Source organism: Rhododendron vialii, chromosome 3a, assembly GCF_030253575.1.
Source record: "Rhododendron vialii isolate Sample 1 chromosome 3a, ASM3025357v1".
NCBI lineage: Eukaryota > Viridiplantae > Streptophyta > Magnoliopsida > Ericales > Ericaceae > Rhododendron > Rhododendron vialii.
Genome location: NC_080559.1, coordinates 9,174,446 through 9,190,838, shown reverse-complemented (window position 1 = coordinate 9,190,838; position 16,393 = coordinate 9,174,446). Strand labels below are relative to the sequence as shown.

Sequence of the window (16,393 nt, the reverse complement as noted above, 5' to 3'; positions counted from 1 at the left end):
CAGTTTATGCGTTCGACGGAATGTGCGAGAGACCTATGAAGAATGAGTGATTTGGGAACTATAAATATTTCCAAGAGAATTCAAAGCCAATTGCCACGGAACGTAGAGGCCTTGACCCTTAAGTCGTATTTTCGCCTTCAGTGTCTACATATACTCCAACTAAGAATGAACTAACCTAAAAATTTCATGGGCTGAATATCTACTTGCTAAGGACTTGAAACCTTTCTCCAGTTTCACAACAAAACTCCAGTTTACCTCTGGATGAATTGCATGTGTAAAAGCATGCAATTAGGCCAGTATCTTTAATGTAAAATTAGAATTTGATCTTTCCAAAAACCCAACGATGAAATTGGTGCACTCGAGTGGTAGGATTTCACAAACACTTCTTGCTTGATAAAATCTGAAACAAATATACGTTGCGCCCAGATATAATAGATTTTTTTGGTCTTTTCTATTTCCGATATTGTCGGTTCTGTTTTGCCCTTGAAACTTTTGCATGTCATTGAAGCACTTGAATATCTGCCCTAATTATTTTTTTCAACCCGTAATTCATATTTAGCTGACTGAGTGTTATTTTCAAGTAATGTTTCATATTTTTCCCAACGGTATTGTTGGTATCTTTTGTAGTTACTATGTGTATATCTCTTGGAGGAATACCCGACCAAATAGGAGGTCGAGAGTTTTGCTGGTATCTGTTTTGATCTTCTTCTCTAACGGCGGAACCATTTTCTTACTTTGTTGTAGTCTGTTTTGGTCTCCATTTTCTGTTTCCACCTGGAGATTAGTATTTTCTTTTGTTGGAGCAGATAGTGTAGCTGTGTTTAATGACAGGTTAGCTTTGTGGCAAATAGCGTAGTAAATATGAAGGGGGAACTCACGAATTTGGAACATTGAAGCTGATTTCTCTGGTAGTATTTGGTGGTTTTGTACTTTCTTAATGCGTTCTCTATTGAAATTGAAAAAGATGAGTTGGTTAGCAAAGAAGCAAATTTGTAGGTAGTTATAAACTACAAATTGCTGGAAGTTAATGCATTAGGAACTCAACTTCCAACTCATCTTTAACCTGGTACAAAAAACATTAGTTTTCAATCGTTTGTAGAAATTGAAAAAGTTTAACAATATAGACCAAAGTTGTGATAAGTTCAATAAGACGAAAAAATTTCGAAAGCAAGTAAGTGTTTGTTCTTTTTAACACCCGCCTTTGCTGATGCCAAAGGTCAAACATTCCTCCAAATATTATAGCCACTAAAAGATTTGTTTGCTCGTTAATTTCAGGACTTCGGACACCTAACCAAGACACTTGCCCAGACATTTCCATCCTCCTAAATAATAAGGATCGGATTGGGGGATGGCATTTTTTGTCCAATTTTTCCAATAATGTCCTCCGAAGTTTCAGGCCAGAGGGTTTTGGGTGTCTAAAATCGTAATTTCGCACGGGCCTGGGGTAGTGGGCTAGCTGGCATGATCTGAGTGCCCTACGGGATGCGTGAAGTATCTCGCCCGTTCCTTTACTGTCTTCTCTGGCAACTTCCCCCAGAGTCCAGACCTTTCCATCCAGCTCCACTGGTTTATTTTCCCCTTGGTTTTCTTTCTCTCTCATCCCCTCTGTGCTTTCAACTTGGAAGAGCAAAGACCGTCAACGCTTTGATCGCCGATATTCATGGGTAATCTCTCTCGACCTCTCGACCTCCTGTTCAAAGTGTTTTTAGGGTTATCTCGATTTCGATTTTGTTTTTTCTCACCTCTATGTGTCCCTCTATCTCATGGAGGCGCCGACGTCGAAGTCACTCATCGGCTGCAACAGGTAGGTTTTACCCGTACAACTCCAAGATCGCACTTTTCCTGCTCCAAAATCTATCGCCGCCATAGATCTGGTACTCTCTCTCTCTCTCTCTCTCTCTCTCTCTCTCTCTCTCTCTCTCTCTCTCTCTCTCTCTCTCTCTCTCTCTCTCTCCATGGCAGGTGTTAAAAACACCAAATAATATACCTACGAGTTCTTGATTCTGGTCTCTCGATTTGTCTGGTAAAGAATGCCCAATAACTTTCATGGAGTTTCTCAGATTTTTTTTTTGTTGAGATGTGGGTTTCTTGATGTAAATGATGCCCAATAATTAATTGTCATGTTACTTGTTGGACGATAAGATTTGCACCCGGGCTTTCTCTCTCTACACAAGGGCTTTCTCTCTCTACAAAAGTCAGAAAATAACCCAAAAAGCTACCCATTAAAAGAAAGTTTTCTTAAGTGGAAAGTCTGAAAAGCAACAAAAATATCTGCAGAAAACCAATGTTATCGATACCATTGATACCTACAAAAATGGTATCGATAACATCACTCAAATATCTCTTCGGAGAAGACTGGTATCGATACGTACACCAAAGGTTATCGATACCCTTAGGTCTGGATAGCTTCTGGACCAAGATGGAGCAAATGGTATCAATAACAATTTGCAAAACTGCAGATTCCAGGTTGAGGCTTTTGCTTCAGCAAACAACTCCCAGCAACTTCACAGCTCCTCAGCATCTTATTTTCATTCTCTAAATTTAAGTAAAGACTACATTTTAAACCTTTTCTTTATTTAATGAAATTAAGAAAGTACTCCCTATTTGAAAACAATGACATTACCAGAATTTCAAAATTTCAATCATATCAATATGTTAACCCCCCACTTTTAGTGTAAAATGAAAAACTACACATTTTTCTCAAGAGAAAATGAATCAAAACATGACCTTACTCTTCAAATAAAATCTTGCAACTTTGTAGTTACTCTTAGAAAAATTCAAGGATCAATTACCGCCATTTTTTATCTCGAAAATCGATATTTTTCCAGAAAGTTATTTTTCCATACTTAGACAGATTTTAAGCGGTCGACAGGGTCTTCGGGTACTTGAAAACATCCGGAGCATTTCTTGGCGTTCAAACGCGCTTTATTTATACGAATTACCTGAAACATACAAAAACCTACCTTACGTGCATTATCGCTATAAAAGTTAAATAAATGCAAGATAAAACAACATAAAGCGGGACTAGTCGCACCAAATATCTACAATATTGGGTGCTCATCATATAATTAGACAAATTTTCCTAGGATATATATTTTTTCAAAGTTCATTCATTCGAGGTTCATAGAACGATTTTAAGAAATGTGAAAATAAATCAATATACTTCCATTTGCGCTGACACATTACTCATTGACACATAATACCATCGAGATCCAAAAGTATCCCTATATGATCTAATTTTTTTTTTTTTTCAAATTGAGGATTTATCTTGTCTTAATTAACTAGAAGGGTTTTGATCAATTGGGCATCAAAACAAATAAAAGATTGTCTTCCATGAGGCTACATATATGTCGAATTTTACGGAGGTCAAATATTGTAAACTTTCAGGACACTAATGGGTTTGCCCGGTTATTAAGTTCTAGATTTTCGAATCGGATGACATGCCTGTAAGTTGGTCCGGACATCATATTATATATATAAAAAAATCTCTATTAATATAGGCACAATTTTATGTTTCTCTTACGAATATGCAACAAAACTATCTACTCCATCCGTTCTTATTCTTTTGTCTCTCATACTTTCTCAATTAAATAAAAAACTAATTATAACTTTTAATTGATTATACTATTTATATGCAATATGGATCTTGTTTGATAGATCTCAATAAGCTCTTTTAAACGATATTTTCAAAATCACCTAAAAAATTATAGATTGCAAGATATAATTAATTGAAAAGTGTTACAAACTCCAAAAGAGACTAAAGAATGAAAACAGAGGGAGTAAATAGTATTAATTCTAAAATCATTTGTTTCGGCCACCAACCCATAATTCATTTATTCGGATTAGCTTTACACGCTCAACCCCACCTTTGTTACCAAACAACAGTCACCCCATATGATAAAAGTTAGGGGCGCATGTATATAAACATCTACTCAACGTATAATCACAACTTCATACAGAGGAAGCAAATGGCAGCCGCCGGCTATGACCGGATGAAGGAAGTCAAGGAGTTCGATGAATCAAAGATGGGTGTCAAAGGTCTGTCCGACTCCGGCATCACCACCATCCCTAAGTTCTTCGTACACCCACCGGAAACTCTTTCCGGTCTCAAATCCTCGTCGACATTCACTGGAATACCCGTTATTGATCTCTCTAACATGGAGTCCGATACTAATCGGGTAAAGATTGTGGAGCAAATCCGAGATGCTGCGAAAACATGGGGGTTTTTCCAAGTGATCAACCATGGCGTGCCCGTCTCGGTATTGTTTGCAATTTTTTTTTTTTGGTGAAAGCAGAGCTATTATATATATTCTCTGGCCGTTCCTGGTTTGTTAATTAGTACTCCCCGTTTCAAAATGAGTGACATTTTCAAAAAAGCGTGATATTTTTAATTGCTTATATCTTTCAATATAAATGTTAAAAAATATACAATATAGATCTTATTTGATAGATTTTAATTAGTTCTACTAAACAAAGTTTTCAAAATCACATAAAACTTCATAAATCGAAAGATATAAGCATTTTAAAATGTCAAGGAGTCCCAAAAAGGTCACTCATTTTGGAACGGATGGAGTAGTAATTTTTTAAGGACCCGACACATCTGTAGTCTAACACCGCAGAAGCACTTGTAGTTAAATCTCGATAATTCATCTTGACAATAAAAGTTTAGTCTGTGAGAATAGTAACTTACGGATAAGAGAGTATTGACAAATTTGAGCTACTGAAAATACTTTGGGACAGTTACTATTTCATAGTCCTCAACATAAGCCATATTTATTTTCTAAATACTTTTGTTGCAAAACATGGGTCGATTTCATAGTCTTATCAACGTGCTTTGTATCTGAAAATCTTCGTAGTTTTATCGACGTGCTTTATATCTGAAAATCTTTGGTCAAATACTATTGCATTCCTTGGTACGTCGTGGGCATGCCAAACGACATCTGTTTAGTCGTTTGACAGGTCCTTTGGGAAACGGCTGAAAAATGACCAAAATACCCATAAAATGACGTGTGCTAGTCACCGTGGCCGGGCTAGGCAAGATATGGGTCTATTCCCAATTTTTTGTGTTGAAGATATTACAAAGTTGTTCTTAACAGGCACTCGATGAAACGATCGCCGCCATCAAAGCGTTTCACGAACAACCAACCGAGGAGAAATCAAAATACTACGTACGAGAGGAAGGACGCGGCGTCATGTACGCGAGCAACAACGACTTGTACAGAGCCAAGGCGGCGTGCTGGCACGACTCGCTGCAAGTATGGATGTCGCCGGAGCCGGCTCCGGCGGAGGACATCCCGGCCGCGTGCCGGAGGGAGGTGGCGGAGTGGGACCGGCACGCGACGGAGGTGGCCGAGAGCGTGATGGGGCTCTTGTCCGAGGGGTTAGGTCTGGAAGCTGGAAAATTCAAAGAGTTGAGTTTTTCAGGCGCCAGGGTTCTTGTGGGCCACTGCTATCCGTACTGTCCCCAGCCAGATCTGACGGTGGGGATTACGTCGCATACGGATCCTGGGGTTGTGACGGTTTTGTTGCAGAATCAGGTGCAGGGGCTGCAGGTTAAGCACGGTGGGGAGTGGGTGGATGTCAAGCCTTTGGAGGGGGCGTTGATAATCAACGTTGGAGATTTCCTCCAGGTAACACAATTTTTTGTTTGAAAAAACATAGGTACAAAACTCATGAATTGGCCGTGCTGTGCACCATCCTAGTCGTCCGTTCGGCAATTCAATGATTTAGATTTCATTTCGATAATGAACAGCTCAAATGCTCAGAAGACAGAGATGAGATATTGATCCATTGAATTGCCAAACGGACGGCTCGAATGTTGTATAGTATAGTGCTGTTGTACACATACCACCCACACAACACCATCTCCGGGTTCAAAAATCACATAGAAAAAGCTTATGGAAATGTGCTACAGGTATTTGCCATCGTGTGCGTATAAACCGTCCTGGCTCCAAAAAAATTTTTTTTTTTAGGGTGTTTGTAATTGAGTAACTTAAATTCTATCAGTGTTTTGTAGCAAAAATCACATATAAATTAAGAATTTAATAAATTGGTATAACGCTTTTAAGTAATGCTTTAATCTATGGTAATTTTCTACAGATAGTCTCTAACGGCGAGTACAAAAGTGTGGAACACCGAGTGTTAGCTAACTCTAATCCGGAACCAAGAATTTCCATTGTCATATTCTTCAATCTTTGCAAGTGGAAAGGATCTGGATACTACGGACCCTTGCTGGAGTTACTGAGTCCTGAAAAACCAGCTATCTACCGGGATTTCACGATGCAGGAGTTCTATGAAAATTTCTATAGCAAGGGATTGGATAGCAAGTCTCTTGTTGATAAAATCAAACTTTGAGTTAATTAGTAGTACTACTAGTAACCGATATCAACTCTCTCTATATACGTGTGTATTTAATTGAGTCCTCACCGGTGGACATTAAAATTAGTCTCTCTGGAATTAGTCAAGAGGTGTGTGATCATTGTTTTTTTTTTTTTTGACATGATATGTGAGCATTGTTTACTGTAATGTTATTCCAATATTCTTAAAGCCCATAAATAGTCCTATTGTGATCCATCTTATCAGTGTCTTTTTTAATGCGCGCGCACACACGTTATCAACCATCAAGTTAAAATCCTTGCTATGTCTTTGCACAATCAAGTAAAATTAAGCAAAAACAAAACTTGAAAACTATTGGTTCCATTTCAATATACAGTATATTTGAGCATCACCAGCAGTGTAGCCATTTCCTCCGATAAGACCAGATTTTCGAGCAAAACCATCAAAATTGAGTTCCCAGCAGCCTCGCCACGAACTCACCAGTTCCCCCCTCACTCCAGCCCCTCGTTCGTTTGAGCAAGTACGGAGGCTCGCTTCATCAGACAGATCGAAGACCGTGGTTTCTCTCCGTTTTCTGGCGACAATGGCTTCAACGGATCGACTTAATCCTAAAATCGTTTTGAGCCCAGAGGATTGTAGATATTGTCGAGACGATTTCAACGCCACCAATCCCGTCAGCAACTTACGTTACCGGGGCTCTTTTGCGCCGATAAAAGGCTGTGCTTGAGCGAGAGTAATATCTACTCTTGCGCGTGTTGGTCACGCGCCCATCTGATTTTTTATTTTTTTTACTTTGTTGAGGTTTTTATTGAGGCTATTGGGTGGTGGACATGTTTGGTGGCTAGCCAGCCAAGAGGGAAATCCTATGGTAAATGGCTAGAATTATGGCTACACTGCTCGAGATGCTCTTACAGACTTGAGTTGACAGAGTTGATTTCAAAGTGCGAAAGGGTTGTCAAAAAGGAAAATGTCTTCCTAATTACATAAATGAAATACTACTATGAAGGAAGCACAACAACACAAACTCGATCAATAACATTTTTTTTTTTTTTGAAATGGCAAAAAATTTATCAAGAAATTTGACAAAGGTGGTGAGAAGATGTTAAAGAATGTTGAGCCGGTGAATGAAGTCATGTGTGGTTTGCTTACGGTTCATTTTTATTTCCGGTTTTGGACCATCTATAATTGTCTAGGACCCACCAAACCTGTGCCACCATTGCCATAAATATTGTTTGTCCAAATACAAGTTGACTAGGAAATTTTTTTTTAATGTCCTTTCATTTTTCACAAAATCATGTATTGGAAAATGTGCACTCTCATTAATTGTTCAAAAAATGAGGGTATTTTTGAAAACTAAAAACATTTTGAGTGTAATTATTATGCTTTCTTAATAAGTTGGAATCTCAAAATTAGAACAAACAAATTAGGACGGAGGGATTAATCATTGTGAATCCAAACCTGCAAACACTTGATTGGCACCCTTGCAGCGATGGAGTTAGACTTTTGTTACCGGGGGGCCGGCTTAACAGACATATATGTTTTATCGGAACGTATAATTATTATATCATAAAATTTTTACTTTTCAATTCATTACATTTGTACATTAAATTGATTCTTTAGGCTATTAATTCAACTGTCACGTGCTTATTTTTTTATTTATGAAAGAAATTGAGAAATGATAATGTAAAATAACCAATTTTTTATCAAATCGAAGCAAAATTATTAAGATTATAAGTAACTATACACGAATAATTATTAATAATATTTAAAATCAAATATATATAAAATAAAAATTTTAAAAATTCGAACACTCGGAGAGCCGGACCCCTACATACCTCCCCCCTTGCACCCTTGTCATCTTCTTCTAATTTTCAACCTTCACCAAATTAAGTAAATTATAACTCACTAGTTTGAAAAACGAAATGAATCATAGATGAACTGAACAACCACCACCCCTGTCCAAATATTCTGCACTCCAACCAGTCATTTTCACCCATGCTTGTTGAAATTCCACCACCATCCTAATAAGCCTAATCTTGTCTTTTTGACCAATAATCCAACCAAATGATAATGAATCTCTATCCACCATTGTTGCTGCAAGTCAAATTAAGCAACCAAAGGTCTCAAATTACTGCCAGGCCCAATACCCACTGATCGAGCACACACCATCATTCATCAAATCATGTAGCCCAATCAGGCTACGTGAATTGATGTACTGCACAGACATGTTTCAAAATCACCTGCTAATTTTTCCTGGCCACGTTTATGTGAGAAAAATCTTTCATTGTCTCAGAGACATTATCTCGTGGTGCTCCAACCATATATTCTTTCCACCACACATTTGTGTAATGGAGCGTGAGTTGGGACATCGCTTGACAATGCCCAGGAACACTGAATAATTACTCTTTATGATTATGAGATGGCTAAAGGAATTGAAGCACATGGCCATCTCTATAAACCACTTGCAAATTTACTTTAATTTCCATTTAATTTTATGGCATACCCAGGAGTTTGTTTAGATGAGAAGATTCTTCGGACACATATTGGGGGGGACTGCGAAGGGATAAAAAAAAAAAAAAACCCTTCGGATATGAGTTGGGCTGGATTTTCATATCTGGAAACTATGTCCATGTTCGTTTTGGGACTCTAGACCCAACTTTTTCTTTCTGGATACGGTCCCCAATAAATTTTCTCTCCGATTATTACCCCAAAAAATTTCCTCAAGTCTCAAACCGAATATGGCCATGTGTTATATATATCCGGTCATGTTTGCGGCATAACAAACACACCGTTAACTAAAGGCAAAAAGTTATAGTGAAAAAAATTTAGTTGAAAAGTGGCCTTAAAACATGATTCATGACTTTTAATGGGATTCGTCCTCTCTCCACTATTGAATGGGAGAATGTTGCTATTGTACTACTATCAGTTTTGTTGAGGATGAATAATTTGTTCCGCTTGTTTTGTAGAAATCGTGTGACTCTCTTGGCATAACAGTGTATATAATCAGGGGCAGAGTCAGAAATCAATTCTTCTACAACCGCAAATACTTACAAAAACGCTTTCACAAACACACTCGCATTCATATGGGATCCAGTGTGTATGGATTCCATATGAATATGAATGTGTTAAGCGTTTTTGTAATTAAGGAATTGTGGTTGTATAAGAATTGATTTCTGATTCTGCCCCTGATGTGTGTGGGATTCACAAATCAATATTGTGAGTGTGAAGTATTGGTGTGTATGTTTGTGGTGGTAGAATTTTCCGCCTGAAATTTTGGTTAGTGGGATGAAAATCAATAAATCACGCCCAAGATATTTTTTCTATTTACTAATCTAAAAAATAACTATATTAAGAGGTTAATATAATTTGTCCCAAATACCTATTATATTTTGAAATCAATGCATGATAACTTCATTGATAATATGCGAAGAAGTCTTTAGCCCTACAGCATTGGGGGTGCACTTAGATGGTAAGAGTAAGAAAGTCAGGAGTTCGACTCTTGTAAGGATGCTAATCTAACTATAGTAACAATACTAGCTTTCACTGAGAAAAAAAAAAAACTTCATTCATAATATTATATATCCACTCTCAAAAGGAAGAGAATGCATTAGTTTTCTATGCATTTGTAACAAGTTGAGCAAATTTACAGATTTTTTTGGAGGTCAAAATATCCAAAATCGATTGCAAACTTGTATGCGTTCTTGTGAGAAATCAACGTGAGTATGGTCTAGTGACTCAACTTATACCTACATGCCTCCCCGGCCCCCGCCCATGACTTAAAATACCATATTTTTTTTCTATAACTCGGGTGTCCAAATCAATTTTGCGCATACAACAACCAGTACGTATTGTTTACACAAAGGAAATGGTTTTTTTTTTTTTTTTAATTTTTGCTCAATTAACGTGCACCAGTTTTGTATGGGATGGTCACCGGGCTTCTATATATAGATATCCAGTGGTCATGGTTGAGCCTATGACAAAAAGTTCAAACCTACAAAATAGAAACAAAGACTACTTAGGCTTCTTTCTTTTGGACTTAATTAAAATTTAATTTAAATCTGAAAATTGTCTTTTTTTGAAATTTGGTTCACTTTTTAGCGCAAAAAAATACTTGGTGCCAAAATTTTACTTTTCTGATTACTCTCGTCGAGACGAATTAATAACTCAAAAAATTTGGCGCAAAACTAAAAAATGAAAAAAAAATCCAAATATAGACAAAATTTTCAAATTTAAGTTAAGGCCAAAAGAACGCAGCCTTATAGTTAGGCAGTACGACACGCAAAAATTTCTTTGCTGTAAAAAAAAAGAGGAGTCATTTTGTGTGCCAAATTTGACTCCAACTATGGCTTTGTCAAATCTCATACGTCTTCTAAAGCAAGTTGATATTCCTTGGAAAAAAAAAACAAAACACGTGGAGGCTAGTTAAAAAGTAATTTTTGACCCAACTATTTTGACACGAAGAGATGTTTCCACCGGGGGCGGAGCTATGTTGGAGTTCGGGGAGCCGAGTCCCCGAGTTTTAAAATTTCTATTTTGCATATACTTGATTTTGAATATTATTGATAATTATTCGTATATATATAACTACTTATAATCCTAATTTTTTTGGTTTGATTTGATAAAAAACCAGTTATTTTATATTTTTATTTCTCAATTACTTTCATAAAAATAAAAAATAAAGAACGGGATTATTGAAGTAGTCTAAAGAAAAAAATAAAATGATTGATATACTTTAATTTCATTAGATTAGAATTATTTTAATGTATAAATATAATGTATTAAAAAGCAAAAACTCTATAATATACTAATAAATATACGTTCGGATAAAAAATAGAGGTCTATCAAGCCGACCGTCAAAATCCTAGAACTGCCCTCGGTTTCCACTCACTCTCCCCCGTCTAGAAAAGGAACATATTTTCTCTACATGTATATATCTACCTAGAGGTTGGCTTATTCACGGAGACTCCATGAATCTCTTATTTTTATTCACGGAGTCGCGTAATCTCGGTCATCCATTTCAGCTTAATTAGACGGTCTGGATTTAAATGAAACTTTTTCGGGGAATAATTTAATTCTTTCTTGGAAAAATTTAATCCAAATCCGGACCGTCCAAAACATTCTTGGACGGTTGCGACTCATGTCCGTAAACAACTATTCACGGAACCCTCGTTAAATAGATTTTCACATCTACCTATATCTGTAACACTCCTATGAAATACAACTGAGTAGATCCCCAGCACCACTACTTACAAACCGTCGGAGAGAAATGGCAGCCGTGAGTTCATCAGCCGAATACAATCGCATGAAGGAAGTGAAAGAATTTGACGAAACCAAAATGGGTGTGAAAGGTCTCACCGATTCCGGCATCACAACGGTCCCTAAATTCTTCGTACAGATGCCGGAAGTTCGCTCTACTCTGAAGCCTTGTTCGGAAGATCATGCCGGAATTCCCCTCATTGATCTTTCTCGAATGAACTCCCCTGATCACCGGCCAAGGATAGTGGACGAGCTCCGAGAAGCCGCCAAGAACTGGGGTTTCTTCCAAGTGATCAACCACGGCGTACCCGTTTCGGGTAAGTTCGATTAAAAATCAGTAGATAGTTGAGAAAAGCAGAATTGAGTTTTGGTTATGTGGGTGAGTAGCAGTAGTAGGAGCGTATTGCGTATTCTTTGAGACTCTCTCAATGCCTTTTCTTCTCTTATTTTACAGATTTTATTTATTTTTATCCTCGTAATGCATGAGAAAATTAAATTGAATGAAAACGTACGCAAGAAAAGAAAGCATGACACACATATACAAGGTTTGACAACGTGCCTATTGATTCCCCAGGTGCCACACCCACCTCAGACTCGGAGATGCTGCCAAGCACCCCGCTTGGCAGCAGTGTCGAGTGGTTAATCCGGTCGTTTATCTCGTCAATCGACGGCTCGAATATTAATTCGAGAAACGGACGGCTCGAATCTTTATCCAGTTAGATTAGATTAAAGCCGTTCATGCCAAGATAAGCGGCTGAATCGGCCGCTAGGCACCACTGCCAACCACCCCGTGCTTGATAGCATCTCTCATTCCCACCGCCACACCCCCTTACACACATAACTGTTTCATTGATTTTTTCCTTTTCAGTTCTCAACAAGACAATAGAATCCAGCAAATCATTCCACGAGCAACCCCAAGAGCTGAAAGCAAAGCACTACGTCCGGACAGAGCAGAGCGGCGTAATGTACGCAACCAACAACGACTTATTCCGGTCGAAGGCCGCCAGCTGGCACGACTTCGTCCACGTGTGGATGTCGCCGGAGCCAGCTGACGTCGACCAGATCCCGGATGTGTGTCGGTCGGAGATCGTGGCCTGGGATAATGAGGCCACGATGGTGGCGGAGACGGTTGCGGAGCTGTTGTCGGAAGGGCTGGGAGTGGCGGCGGGAAAGCTGAGGGAGGCGGGGCTTTTGTTCACCAAGACAATTGCGGGGGTGTACTACCCGTTTTGCCCTCAGCCGGATTTGACGCTGGGGCTTAACCACCACACGGATCCAGGGGTATTGACGGTATTGTTGGAGAATCAAGTGGTTGGGTTGCAAGTGAAGCATGGTGGAGAGTGGGTGGATGTTAAGCCCGTCCCTGGGTCGTTGATTATTAACATTGGAGATGCTCTTCAGGTAATGGAAGTTATTAGGCCGAAGGTTGTTATTTTATTTAAAAAATAACTACTCATTTATCTTAGCGGAATGGAAGAATAAGTACTAGTTATACACAAATTAGTGTCTCATCCGTCTCAAAATGATAGTCCACTATAATTGGAAAAATCTTCAATACACGCCTCTTTAAGGTGTGTACCATAGGCACATATTTATGTGGTTCATATTGAATCACTTCATAAAAAATTATTTGTAGGACCGATCATTCATGCTACATTTTATTTTATATCGTTACTTTTATACTAAAAATTTGTAATTTTTTATCGATAAGGGCTATTTTTGGATCAAAAAATAAAGTTCTTCTGCACATAATTTTTTGAGTTTCTTCGCACCAAAATATCTTGATTAATTCTTTAATATAGTGCGAACATATTAAAAAACTATGAATGGCGGTGCTTGATTTTTTTATCCAAAATATTAATTACACGTCTTTTCGTAATACATTATCAAATTGGACGTATAGAGGGAGTTTATATTTTTGTCATTAGTTTTGTTATGAAACCTCAAAAACTAATTTTGCTGGAAAAGTAAACTTGATTTTAAGAATTTGTGAATTGTAAAGAATTGTGTAGACACGCGATACATGAATGATGTTGTTCATGTATGTAATTGAAGAGTCTAGTTGAAGTATTCATATATACGTAGATGAATGGTCATGAATGTAGAGATTCATATACTTGGCTAGATTCGTAACACTAGGAGGCTATAAATACCAATGTAAACGAGTGATAATGATGTGATGGAAAGTAGAGAAGAAAGAGTTGGAGAAAAAATAAAGATTTTTTTTTATAGTAATGTAGGGTATTTCGGATCAGCTTGCACGTACCTCGGACTAATCTCTACAGTCCATTCCTCAGCCGTTTCACATGCTAACGCTTGGGAGTGAGGTGACCCATGGTCCCAAGAGTTGTTGGCAAAGAGAATCAACACTGAAACCTTAGAATTGAGCAAACACCTAAATCCACGTCAAAACCATTTGCCCAACCCCTTGGGGTTAATAAAGATCATCTTGTTGAGTGTTTACATTGTGTTTGATTTGCAGTTTTGAGATAAAAAAGTTTTATAGGTTTGCGTATTTTTTTGTCTTTAGTAAATTTTTTTAACATTTTAATAAACTCTTTTATTTTTTGAATAAAGATACGCTATGTACATCCAAAAAGTAAAAAGAAGTAAAAAATTTGACAAAAAATCACTAAAGATGAAAAACATGGATGACGAAACAGTAAAAAATTAAGGTATTGAGGGCGTGTTTGATTGCAGATTTCGTTTTGAGGGGATTCGTAATGATATGGGATTAGGATTGGGATTGAGAATGAGGTGGGATTATTAATGAGGAGATGAATTATTTATTCATGTTTGTTTTGCACGGGATTAGGATTGGGATTCGATTGAGAATGGGAAGGGATTGTAAATAACATGTTTGTTTTGGCTAGGATTAGGATTGGGATTGGGATTGAAGTGGGTTTTTAAGCATGTATTGCTCAATCCCATGGGGATGGGATTATTAGTAACACCCCCCCCATGGTATTGCTAATACCCCCATTTTGGGGGATTAACAATCCCATGGGATAACTAATCCCCCCTACAAAAACCTAACCAAACAAGGTATTAACAACCCCATGGGATTATTAATCCAATCCTCCCCTCCAAACCTCCTATCAAACACGCCCTGAGTTTCCTGGGATTGGAGCTCTAGCGATATGTACGGCTTTAGGGTTGTACATCTCCGAAATGTTTATACTCTTTGTTATCCTCCACTTTATGTTCAGTAATATTAGTATCCAATATATTCTGTTGTGTTCTCCCGAAATAGAGAAGCATTGATCATTCGTTTTTCGGATTTCAAACAAATTTTTGTTGAAAATGAAAAAAATACTACGTGATTAGATTTTTCATGCATATCGTATGAAGTGTACTAACAGCCTCCATCAATTTGTGTTGCAGATTATCTCTAATGGTGAGTACAGTAGCGTGAAGCATCGGGTGCTAGCCAACTCTTCGAACGAATCTCAATAGTCGAATTCTTCAACATGGACAAACGGGTGGAATCCCGTCGCTACGGGCCTCTTCCAGAGTTGGTCACGCCAGAGAGTCCGGCCCGGTATCAAAACTTCACCGTCAAGGAATTTCACGACAACTTCTTTAGCAAGGGGTTGGATAGCAAGTCCCTTGTCGAGAAACTTATGGTGTGAGACACAAGAACTTTCGAGATATAAGAAACTTTGCATATCGTTGGTTTTAATTGAATGGTTATTATGGGAAGAACTAATTCAGGTGTCCAAATTAGATAATTTAAATGAGGGGATCAGTCAGGTCAATAACAATAGAAGTATTTGTGGTTAGATTCCTGTATTGTGAGAGTTGGAATAATGTTAAACACAATGTTCTGAATACCGTACGGATCAGGGTATCGGTTTTCCTACTGGTACGGTATGTACCGGTACCGGTCAAATACCGGGTACCGTTTCGGATTGATCGCTATTAGTGTTATTTTCTTACTTAAAAGAATTTATAGTATAATATACACTTTTTTAAAATAAATAAAAAATAAAAATTTCGGTATTTGTCCGGTACCATCCGGTATTTGCCCGGTACCGTCCGGTACTTGAAGAAAAAAATAAATTTAAAAGTAGTCCGGTACTATCCAGTATCGGCCGGTACTGACCGGTATGTCCGCGGTACCGGCCGGTACAGACCGGTATTTGAGCCGAAATGGAATTAGAGGTATAGGATACCGAATTTTGTCAAAAACGGTATATACCGGCCGGTACGGAACGTTATTGATAACATTGGTTAAACGTTATATTGGAGATGTATTATTGAGAATTCGAAAGTGCACGATTGACTCAGTTGGGGAGATTGTAACTACCTTTTGGTGCATTGGTTTTTCCTTCTGTTTCGTTTGTGTTTGGTACTTGCCAAAACCTCTATTTCTGGATCGTGGATGGCGTGTGGTTGTGTAAGGCTTGTGTGTTAATCTTGTTGGGATCGATGTTTGTCCTCCTCGGTTGTGATGCCTTTTATTGAGGGAAATATTAAGCATGTGTTGAAAGTGAGCCTCGATGTGACAAGGTACGAGTACCACACGATCGGGACGTATTTCCGAGAAAAGGATAGATACGTACCGGATAATACTTCCATTGACAGTTGGGCCGGCTTGAGGTACGACTAGGGGAATTTTTACGCCTCAAAGACTAGGGGTGTACACGGTCTGGATTGGTCCGGTTCTCTAGAAAACCAGTAACCGAACCATTTCAAACGGTTCTAGAAAATTGAGAACCAGAACCTAACCAGTATATGCATGGAACCTAACCAGAACCAAACCGCAAGACCGGTCCGATTTTGGTCCGGTTCCGGTTCT

The 16,393-nt window shown here is 38.2% G+C and overlaps 1 protein-coding gene and 1 pseudogene across 1 annotated transcript; both read left to right on the top strand.

Moving 5' to 3' along the window:
- The first annotated feature begins 3,899 nt into the window (after nt 1-3,899).
- LOC131318874 (1-aminocyclopropane-1-carboxylate oxidase homolog 4-like) lies at nt 3,900-6,548 on the top strand. The gene is made up of 3 exons (XM_058348899.1): nt 3,900-4,259; nt 5,097-5,630; nt 6,100-6,548. Exons 1-3 carry the CDS (start codon nt 3,915-3,917, stop codon nt 6,352-6,354), a joined length of 1,134 nt encoding a protein of 377 aa, XP_058204882.1. The 5' UTR covers nt 3,900-3,914; the 3' UTR covers nt 6,355-6,548.
- Nucleotides 6,549-11,526: 4,978 nt separating this feature from the next.
- Nucleotides 11,527-15,433, top strand: LOC131318876 (1-aminocyclopropane-1-carboxylate oxidase homolog; annotated as a pseudogene).
- Nucleotides 15,434-16,393: the final 960 nt, after the last annotated feature.

Bases quoted from the DNA above. Each gene is read 5' to 3' on its own strand.
- LOC131318874 (XM_058348899.1), top strand. From the start codon at position 3,915: ATGTATATAAACATCTACTCAACGTATAATCACAACTTCATACAGAGG. The intron at 4,260-5,096 runs GTATTGTTTGCA...TGTTCTTAACAG, and splicing joins ACCATGGCGTGCCCGTCTCG to GCACTCGATGAAACGATCGC. The intron at 5,631-6,099 runs GTAACACAATTT...AATTTTCTACAG, and splicing joins ACGTTGGAGATTTCCTCCAG to ATAGTCTCTAACGGCGAGTA.